Source organism: Diaphorina citri, unplaced genomic scaffold (assembly GCF_000475195.1).
Source record: "Diaphorina citri unplaced genomic scaffold, Diaci psyllid genome assembly version 1.1 scaffold622, whole genome shotgun sequence".
In the NCBI taxonomy this organism is placed as follows: domain Eukaryota; kingdom Metazoa; phylum Arthropoda; class Insecta; order Hemiptera; family Psyllidae; genus Diaphorina; species Diaphorina citri.
In genome coordinates this window covers 4,101-15,479 of record NW_007378055.1, presented here as the reverse complement: position 1 = coordinate 15,479, position 11,379 = coordinate 4,101, and the positions used below count along the sequence as shown (strand labels likewise).

Genomic DNA, 11,379 nt, shown 5'->3' with positions numbered 1-11,379 from the left:
CTGGGGTAAAAACTAAGTTTAAAATGAATTTATACGAAAACGTAGCGTATTACTGATAAGTTTAACCTTTACATTTTTGACCATAGGCGAAGGTGTGGGGTCCTTTGTTTTTTAAATTAATTCCCGATTTTTTTTTTTTTTTTTTTTTTTCTTTCTCGGTATAAAAATTGAATAATTACTGCTGTGAATACAAATGAGAATAGTCCAGGCATCTAGGGTCTCAGCCATACTTACATAAATGTATAATATCATATGCTTTTGCAGCTTCAAACTTACTCTAACCAAAACGCATTTAAATACCTAATTTATATATCAGCAAATTATTACATTATGTATTTGAAAAATCAAACGAAATATTACGTTCCAGTACATAAATGTTATCAGACCCTAGACTGGTATCGGCTTTAACTCTTAACAAGCAAAGGTTAAAAGACTTTAGACCACAAAGGTAGCGTCTGTTGAAATCCCTGTTTATGTCAGCTGATCTTCAATTTACTTTCGTTAGTTCTGGTTCGTATTAGAGAGACTTCGCACTTTCACATAAGATTCCCATAACGACAACGATAATATAGAGTTCTGCGCATGAGCAGAAACAAAAATTTGAAGTTTTCTTCGTAATGGTTATCGCATTTTCGGGCATCTTATCGGGAAGTGCTAAATCTCCTCTATTTTTTAGTTACAAATTTTGTTTTGTTTTTAATATTATTTAGACTGATTTTTTTAATGTGAATTAATTTTATTTCAATTTGAACGCACATTTTAATATTTTTTCTCTTCTACTGAAATCCTATGTTCTTTGGCTCTCCGCTTCACTCTATTTTTAACCCTACCTACTTTTTTCTTCTCCTTCAAGGACCTTTTCAATTATTTTTTTGTCTCCAATTTTTTTATAAATCGAAAGTTGTACCCCTGTTTTATCTCCTCTCAAGGTTGTTTTTAGCTTTTTTCTGTGTAGCATACGCCCCAAGCAGAATTTGTTAAATGAAAAACTTTCACTTAATATTTTAGTTAAGAGTAGCGAGCGTTTGTGTAGGACCAGAATAGTTTGTTTGCTGTTCCTTTAATTTATTGCATTCTAGTTTTTCCCGACTCCAATATGGAAGCGTTTTGATTACCATCTTTAGAACAGAGAGTAAAATTAGGTACAATGTTGGAATTTTCTAAAGCTCTCTCTCTCTTTCCAAAAGACATAATTTTTCAATTGAATTGTGCTATCTATAAAATTTGATATGTACTCGTTCGTTTTATGATGATATTGATTTTAAAGTCTCCAAGTCATTTTATCTAGAGGTGCTTTGATATGGGTCTTTGCCATCTGAGCAACATTAAAAGGTCTCAATTCAGTACGTATGAATAAAATGATTCTAAATTTCTTGCGGCTGGGGTAGCAGGGGCCCCGGTACCCCCCGGCGTGTCGAGTGTGGACACGCTTTGTTCCACGGGAGGAATGACGGATATCGTGTCCGTGGCCAGTCTGGATGTGCCGCCCTCTGCTACACCGCTAGATGCACCAGGTAAACTTGTCACCAACTTTGTCTTTTTTTTTTTTCTCTCTCAAAAATGTTACCCTACCTACTTTGTCTTTTGTTAATTGCAAATATACCAATGCTATAGGTACGCTAAATTAATGAATAATAAATGTCAAATGAATACTTGTAAGTGCTAGGTCACGGGTTCGACTCCCGTCCTGGGCGATCTTTAACCTAAACAGACACCCAAGGTTCTTTTGCGGAAGGGCTACTAACTTTCTCCTATCTTGTCTTCCTTCTCTCTTTGATTTCGGGACGATAAGACCTCCGTTGTTACAGTTCCCTCTACCAAACACCTCTTAAGGTGTGTCCAAACATAGTCGGTCTATGTCGATCGACATCGATCCACAATAAATTCAATCGATCGACGGCTGTCGACCATGTGTGGACACACCTTTAGAAGAAAAAAAAAAAATGCTCTTCAAGACGAAAGTATAATATTCCGGGCCTAAGTTATTAACTACTGATAAAAAAAATATCAAATATTTCTTTAGCTCATCAATATTTACCATTGTGTGAATGATTATTATTAAATATGTTTATATTAGGAAACTGTGTAGCATACGCCCCAAGCAGAATTTGTTAAATGAAAAACTTTCACTTAATATTTTAGTTAAGAGTAGCGAGCGTTTGTGTAGGACCGGAATAGTTTGTTTGCTGTTCCTTTAATTTATTGCATTCTAGTTTTTTCCGACTCCAATATGGAAGCGTTTTGATTACCATCTTTATAACAGAGAAAATTAGGTACAATGTTGGAATTTTCTAAAGCTCTCTCTTTCCAAAAGACATAATTTTTCAATTGAATTGTGCTATCTATAAAAATTTAATATAGGTACTCGTTTGTTTTACGATGATATTGATTTTAAAGTCTCCAAGTCATTTTATCTAGAGGTGCTTTGATATGGGTCTTTGCCATCTGAGCAACATCAAAAGGTCTCAATTCAGTACTTATCAATAAAATGATTCTAAATTTCTTATATGCACTAAAATACGGTTGTTTGAGCTTGAACTGACCAAAAATGTTTGAACTACGGTTGTTTGAGCTTGAACCAAATGCACTAAAATACGGTTGTTTGAGCTTGATTTGAGCGTACGGTTGTTTGAATCTCTGGAATTGTGGATATTTCATGATTCAACCAAGACAGATAGATCCTCACGATTTGGTGATTTCAAAACCAATCCTTGATTTTTGGTGAGTTCAACCCAGATACTCACTTATTTGGTTCAATCCTTACACGCCATTTCATTTCCATTGTATTTTTAACCAAATGCACTAAAATACGGTTGTTTGAGCTTGATTTGAGCGTACGGTTGTTTGATTCTCTGGAATTGTGGATATTTCATGATTCAATCAAGACAAATAGATCCTCACGATTTGGTGATTTCAAAACCAATCCTTGATTTTAGGTGAGTTCAACCCAGATACTCACTTATTTGGTTCAATCCTTACACGCCATTTTATTTCCATTGTATTTTTATACCAAATGCACTAAAATACGGTTGTTTGAGCTTGATTTGAGCGTACGGTTGTTTGATTCTCTGGAATTGTGGATATTTCATGATTCAACCAAGACAGATAGATCCTCACAATTTGGTGATTTCAAAACCAATCCTTGATTTTTGGTGAGTTGAACCCAGATACTCACTTATTTGGTTCAATCCTTACACGCCATTTTATTTTCATTGTATTTTTATTTTTTGTGAATATCCCGTTTATAATTTCTTTCTGACTTTCTTTAGTATTTAGAGTTTTTATTATGTACTTGTTCATATAAAGAAAATGATAATAAAATAAATATATAGATTACATTTTTATTATATAAAATATCTGTGTCTTTGTTCTCGTAACCGAAGAGGGGAGGAAGACAGGATAGGAGAAAGCTAGCCGTTCCGAGAACGAACCTTATCTGTCTAGGATAAAGTTCGCCCTGGACGGGAATCGAATCCTCCAAGCTAACTAGGATCAACTGAAATTTTGGACTTTCCTCGTCGATCTAGGATGAAGTTCGCCTCGGGAATCGAACCCGCAACCTAGCGCTTACCCGAAACAGATGACTGCAAAACAGCATGACATAACAACTTGGTGCCTAGACACAATGGCTATTTTGTTCGAATGATATAAATGCCTCTTACGGTAACTGATACCTACCCATAGGTATTGTATGTAGTGAAGTACCTACTACCTAACTTCCTACCCGCAATTAATAAGATAATAAGATATACCTACTTAGGTAACCACCTATAGGTACCTACCTACCTACCCTGATTTAATAAGTCATATTTAGGTAACTAGGTACCTATTTTATTGGGTGTGAAATTAATATTTAATGTGGGGGAAACGTAATACAGAAGTAAAATATGATAAGTAAAATTTAATAAGATATGACAAAATCAACTAATTTCCTACATGACACCTCTTATGTCACATAAACCTTCTTCCATCACAGGAAATGAAGAGTTGTCACAGGTAAAACTGATAGTTTTATACTCCATTCGACAACAAGCTACCGTCTCCTAACACCTCACCCAGCCTTAGTGGGACCGGTGAAAAGCCAGAAAGTTAAAAAATACTTGATCCCAAACTGACTTCTCTCATGAATTGGACTGTAATTGAATGTTTCTAACTTTCTACATATTATACTTTTACAAGTCTCTGAGCCACCCTGTACGTCTGGTCTTATGTATGGAAATGGATTTCGTATAACGAGAGGAGATATTTCGCTAATAACTACAGCCATACTTACATAAATGTATAATATCATATGCTTTTGCAGCTTCAAACTTACTCTAACCAAAACGCATTTAAATACCTAATTTATATATCAGCAAATTATTACATTATGTATTTGAAAAATCAAACGAAATATTACGTTCCAGTACATAAATGTTATCAGACCCTAGACGGGTATCGGCTTTAACTCTTAACAAGCAAAGGTTAAAAGACTTTAGACCACAAACGTAGCGTCTGTTGAAATCCCTGTTTATTTCAGCTGATCTTCAATTTACTTTCGTTAGTTCTGGTTCGTATTAGAGAGACTTCGCACTTTCACATAAGATTCCCATAACGACAACGTTCATTTAATTTAGAGCTTCTGCGCAGAAGAAAGAAAAATTTTAAAAATTTTCCTCGTGATGGGTATCGGGCATCTTATGGGGAAGTGCTAAATCTATCTATTTTTTAGTTACAAATTTTGTTTTGTTTTTAATATTATTTAGACTGATTTTTTTAATGTGAATTAATTTTATTTCAATTTGAACGCACATTTTAATATTTTTTCTCTTCTATTGAAATCCTATGTTCTTTGGCTCTCCGCTCCACTCTATTTGTAGCCCTACCTACTTTTTTCTTCTCCTTCAAGGACCTTTTCAATTATTTTTTGTCTCCACTTTATTATAAATCGAAAGTTGTAAAATTCGTCCAAATTCAAAATTCTGCTTTTCCATTGGCTATTACACTTGTAAGATACTTTTCCATACTTTGGTGATATGAGGCACAGCACGTGACTTCCCAGATGGTCATGGTCACCCATCCCGATACCAACCACACGGAACGTTGCTTAACTTCGATGATCAGGATCACTGAATAATAAAATTGTTTCATCCAGGAATCGAAGAGGTCTTCCCGTCAACATCAGAAATTCGAGCAGAATTTTGTTCGAATCTAGATGGTTCAAGTTTCCACGAAAAGACATTATTTACTCGTATTAGTACGTACCTACTAACTTACTATACGAGTCTGTACATGTAAAATTTATAAAGTCGAACCTGGTGATAAAGAACTCAAGTAAGAACTTCGCAATTATAGCTAACTTCACGCACCGCGCGTGGGTTGAGGCTTTTTCTCAAAATAAATATACCTAGAGGTTTGGCTTAAAACTATTTTTCCCCAAAATAACTAGTTTTCTCAAACATCCAAGTTCGCCTGTACACACCATAAATATAACTCTCCTGATTTGTCAACCACGTAACACGTCGCACGTAGCAGCCACTAGAGAAGTAAGTAGATTGAATGTGTTTCCGTGATTCAGGGAGTTATCGACCTAACAAGCTACAGGTGTTACTCCTTACCTGCCTGATTACCTGGTCGCGGAAATTAACTTACCCTAGGGAGCTGTACTTTAAAACACTCGAGGTGTGCACGCGAAAAACGCGTGTTCTGATTATTTCCTAAAGCAGGGTCCACAGTCCACACTTATGTTGGAAGTGTAGGACGACAATGTTGTGCGACAATATTTCCTAACTGCGGTCGTGTTAGGAAACTGTCGTATCATGTCCACATTAAAGAAACTTTGTCTCACGACCCTGCTTATAGAACAGTTTTTGGTCGGATGGACAGACGATGATAGCCAGTCAAATGTTCCACTGAAATTCAGCAACTTTTCGGTCGCTTGGTATCCAGATAGATAGGTACCATCATCATAATTATAGGTAAGCATGATCTGGGCAATTGCTTTCTGCTGGATTTTCCAGGCCACACTGAGGTTGACTGAGGTTGACTGAGGTTAATTTGATGAGGCGGGTATAGTTTATTCCCCCCAAAGCACAATGACAATAGAAAATAGAACCATATCGTAAGCATACCCGGTGTTCGCTCGTTACAGGTGCCTTCACTTTTCCCGCCAAGCACGAACGTACTTTTGATTTCCATCGAGATTTTGGCCGTGGAAATTTGGTTTCACCTGTCAAAAAGCACTATTTTTGATTGTTCCATTGTTCCGAATGAAATACTGACAGCCTGGTGTGGAAAGAATGGAAGGTTATTTGGACAGATCATGACGGAATGTGCACGTGTATCTGTTGTTGTTGTTGTTCTTGAACCAAATGCACTAAAATACGGTTGTTTGAGCTTGAACTGACCAAAAATGCTTGAACTACGGTTGTTTGAGCTTGAACCAAATGCACTAAAATACGGTTGTTTGAGCTTGAACTGACCAAAAATGCTTGAACTACGGTTGTTTGAGCTTGAACCAAATGCACTAAAATACGGTTGTTTGAGCTTGAACTGACCAAAAATGCTTGAACTACGGTTGTTTGAGCTTGAACCAAATGCACTAAAATACGGTTGTTTGAGCTTGAACTGACCAAAAATGCTTGAACTACGGTTGTTTGAGCTTGAACCAAATGCACTAAAATACGGTTGTTTGAGCTTGAACTGACCAAAAATGCTTGAACTACGGTTGTTTGAGCTTGAACCAAATGCACTAAAATACGGTTGTTTGAGCTTGATTTGAGCGTACGGTTGTTTGAATCTCTGGAATTGTGGATATTTCATGATTCAACCAAGACAGATAGATCCTCACGATTTGGTGATTTCAAAACCAATCCTTGATTTTAGGTGAGTTCAACCCAGATACTCACTTATTTGGTTCAATCCTTACACGCCATTTCATTTCCATTGTATTTTTATTTTTTGTGAATATCCCGTTTATAATAAAATTTCTTTCTGACTTTCTTTAGTATTTAGAGTTTTTATTATGTACTTGTTCATATAAAGAAAATGATAATAAAATAAATATATAGATTACATTTTTATTATATAAAATATCTGTGTCTTTGTTCTCGTAACCGAAGTCGAGAGAAGGAGGACAGGATAGGAGAAAGCCAGCCGTTCCGAGAACGAACCTCATCTGTTTAGGATAAAGTTTCTGTTTAGGATAAAGACGGGAATCGAATCCTCCAAGCTAACTAGGATCAACTGAAAATTTTGGACTTTCCTCGTCCATCTAGGATGAATGGATGAAGTTCGCCTCGGGAATCGAACCCGCAACCTAGCGCTTAGCCGAAACAGATGACTACAAAACAGCATGACATAACAACTTGGTGCCTAGACACAATGGCTATTTTGTCCGAATGATATAAACGGTAAGACACCAGCAATTGTCCTTCTTGCCGTTCCTTCCTTTGAGGTGGTCAGCCTTCAGCTGTCCATAACCCTTGGGATCACACATTATCCAAGCAGGTAGGTACCTAGTCAAGCAAATCATGCAAAATTAATAGACATACCTATATTAAATCTTGCATATTATGTAAGGATTACCAAATGTATGTGTTGTTGCTATTCTTCCTAGGTTAGGATCCTAGATCCTAGGTAACTACGGAAGTACGAAGATATTACCACTTAAATCTAGCTACACCTATACGCCGACAAATATGTAGCATGTAGCTATTATGAGATTGAATTGATACTAGATTAAATTAGAATAATATTAAATTAGGTTATTCTATAGAAAGGTATTTGTATTTACTATTTATTTTTCGGTAGATACCTACTTATGTACATACTAGGTAACTACGGAAGTACGAAGATATTACCACTTAAATCTAGCTACACCTATACGCCGACAAATATGTAGCATGTAGCTATTATGAGATTGAATTGATACTAGATTAAATTAGAATAATATTAAATTAGGTTATTCTATAGAAAGGTATTTGTATTTGCTATTTATTTTTCGGTAGATACCTACTTATGTACATATTACCTCGGTGGTGTAGTGGTCAAGGCGCTCGTCTGGTAAACAGGAGGGCGTGGGTTCAATCCCAGCCGAGGTATGGAATATGATGATTTTAGCCTAATCAATATTTGGATTTAGTCCTTGCGTGAACAAAATGACGTTAATCAATATCTGGATTTAGTCCTAGCGTGAAGAAAATAACGTAAAAAAGTGGACATCTTTACCCACCAGCCACAGAACAAAGAATATTTTGCCAATTTATTCAACTTTATCACGACTCCCCACGAAGGGGTGAACTAGATCACCATCCCCATCATTATCACACCCATTTTGATGTTGGTTTTATTTTCTAACCTATTTCAGCAGTGTCCAGGGATTAGCAGTGGATTAGCGGCCCGCAGGGCCCGTGGCAGTCTGCCATTCTGCCTTATGGGTAATCCGGCCCTGGCAGTGTCAGGGGTAGATTTCGGATCCGGAGGTTGGTGGTTCAAGTACAAGCTCGAACATAAAATTTAGAGGAGTGTATTAAGGAACATTCTTGGTCCTCAGGAAGAGGTTGGTGCTTTTAACCTGGATTAATTAAGTCCCTCTGCCTCCTATGCGATCATCAAAATTCAGCACGAATTCTTTCCGTTTCGATCTGCCGATAGTTTCTGATTCCCCAAGTATTAAAATCTCAATATTACGTACCATATTACACGTGTTTCTGAATTCCATATTCTTTTATTGTCTGATATAAACACTAGAGAGAAATATGTATAGGAATCAGAATTCAGACGTGTCCACGATTCTCTACACTCTTCTTGCGATAAACAGAATACTGTCTCCACAGAAAGATGGCAGTTTTTTAGTCCGTCCTTCCTTTATTATTACTAACAAAAGGTATAGTGGACGGACTATTGTATTCACTTCGGTGTCAGTCTGTCTGTGACCATAGAAGGACTTATCCAAACCTGGTCGACCTATATATCAAATTAAAGGTCTTTTTACCAGGAACACGAAAATGGTGGTGCAAATTTTGTCCAGAAAACCATAAAGCAAAAAAACCAAAAAAACTGGTTTTTGGGAGATTTTTATTTAATGGTTTGTCAGAGGGAAAATTGTAACAACGGAGGTCCTATCGTCTCAAAATTGAAAAGAAAAGGCCAGGCGTTCCGAGAATCCCCTAGCGCTTACAAGGCAGACGCACTACCAACTAAGCTAACTAGGCTGGTGGCAGTTTTTTATTTAATGGTTTGTCAGAGGGAAAATTGTAACAACGGAGGTCCTATCGTCTCGAAATCGTAGAGAAAAGCCCAGGCGTTCCGAGAATTTGTTTAAGGTAATGTTCTCAGCTTAAATCCGTACACAAAAAATCCACTCTGATGCTACACGCCGCCGCTCCGGGTGGGAATCGAACCCGCGACCTAGCGCTTACAAGGCAGGGTCGCTACCTTCCATGTTGTGTAACTAGGCTGTCTAAAGGTGTGTCCAAACATATTCGACTTACCGACGAGGTGAATCTATGTTGTCGAGGTAGTCTGAACGGTTCAGTCGACATGGATCGAGACGACGGCCGGTCGACTATGAGTGGACATGGACACGCCTTAAAAGGTGTAGTTTTTTAGTGGATTTGCTTGGAAATGCCAATTCGCTATCATCTTAGACCCAAAGTAGTCTACTCCGATCTAGTCAATCATATTCTGAGTGTCAATTGTCTTGTCGAATATACCATGACAATTGTACAGGTGCTCCGTCCTATTGACTATTTTGTACAGTGTGCTCCATCCTATTGACTATTTTGTACAGTGTGCTCCATCCTATTGACTATTTTGTACAGTGTGCTCAATACAAGGGTTTAAGAAGTGGATGTATAATGTGTTGGGGTACGAAAATTTTGGACCGAAAATGAACCTTGTACAGTGTGCTCCATCCTATTGACTATTTTGTACAGTGTGCTCAATACAAGGGTTTAAGAAGTGGATGTATAATGTGTTGGGGTATGAAAATTTTGGACCGAAAATGAACCCCGCTCAGTTCTGGGACCCCGAAATTTCATTGAAGACCCATGTGGATGTAGAATGTGTGGAAATGAACATTTTGGACCGAAAATGAACTCCGCTCAGTTCCGGGACCCCGAAATTTCAATGATTGACGTGCACCGTATTAAAATCTCAATATTACGTACCATATTACACGTGTTTCTGAATTCCATATTCTTTTATTGTCTTAAGTTTACATCAACAACCTGTGATTTGATCACTTATCGTAAAGTTACGATAACTCAGGAAAATTTCTCTTTCTCAATTCCCGTCTTGATGAGATCAAAATTCGAGCTCACTAGTTTGATATCACGGTTGACTAAAGTTGCATCATTTTAAAAACCATCGGTTTCCGTTGTTCTAGGTTCAGTTCTATTTTCTAGTCCAGAGCAGCTTTATAACTTTGGATACCTATAGAGTTTTTGGACATCTACCTCTTTTGGATACCTTTATTCCTACTTCCCCGATGGATAATGATTTTTTACTTCAATCTTAAGGCAGTACCTACTAATAATTCATTTTTATTTTGATAGTTTTGTGATTTTATTTTTAGTGATATTTTTGAATAGTTAAAGATCTTTTTTTTATTTTTTTATATTTGTCAATTTAACTGGCGTCAAGTTCGCTTTAAGAAAATTTAACTAGCTACAAATTCATTAAAAATCTGGAACTTTTGTAACCAACCAAAATTCTCTTCCAGTGTTTCCCTAATTCCTAAAGTACATCTACATATATATACTCGTAGTAATGGGACTTCTTACGAGCTTATTATAAAATTCTTAAAAATGCTCCAAGTTCGGGACCCCAAAATTTCATTGAAGACTCATGTGGATGTAGAATGTGTGGAAATGAAAATTTTGGACCGAAAATGAACTCCGCTCAGTTCTGGGACCCCAAAATTTCATTGAAGACCCATGTGGATGTAGAATGTGTGGAAATGAAAATTTTGGACCGAAAATGAACTCCGCTCAGTTCCGGGACCCCGAAATTTCAATGATTGACGTGCACTAATGTTTTCAACTCGTAAACCAAATTTTATTAAAATCGGACCAGGCAATCGCGAATTATAGCGGAACAAACTAACATCCAAATCAAAAGCAAAACTGTTGAGTTGAAACGTAAACCTCACTTTCGTTCAGTCCAAGATTGGAGAGTATTGTATTTGCACTGTTTCCCTTTTTGCCCATATCGAGAGCCATACTACGGGATGGGCATGCTACGACACAGGCAACAAGTGAACCAAATTTTATTAAAATCGGACCAGGCAATCGCGAATTATAGCGGAACAAACTAACATCCAAATCAAAAGCAAAACTGTTGAGTTAAAACGTAAACCTCACTTTCGTTCAGTCCAAGATGGGAGAGTATTGTATT

General features: G+C 37.0%; 1 protein-coding gene across 1 annotated transcript; it reads right to left on the bottom strand.

Moving 5' to 3' along the window:
- Positions 1-6,204: 6,204 nt before the first annotated feature.
- LOC113468012 lies at positions 6,205-7,050 on the bottom strand. Its single transcript, XM_026824620.1, has 2 exons — positions 6,723-7,050; positions 6,205-6,647 (listed from the first exon to the last, which is right to left on the bottom strand). The coding sequence occupies exons 1-2, from the start codon at positions 6,799-6,801 to the stop codon at positions 6,205-6,207; spliced, it is 522 nt and encodes a 173-aa protein (XP_026680421.1). The 5' UTR covers positions 6,802-7,050.
- Between the last annotated feature and the right edge of the window lie 4,329 nt (positions 7,051-11,379).

What these genes read in the sequence shown, in the direction of transcription:
- LOC113468012 (XM_026824620.1), bottom strand. Translation starts at nt 6,801, where the DNA reads ATGAAATATCCACAATTCCAGAGATTCAAACAACCGTACGCTCAAATC. An exon ending in ACCGTATTTTAGTGCATTTG is followed by an intron (nt 6,648 to 6,722) that starts GTTCAAGCTCAA and finishes TTAGTGCATTTG; the next exon opens with GTTCAAGCTCAAACAACCGT.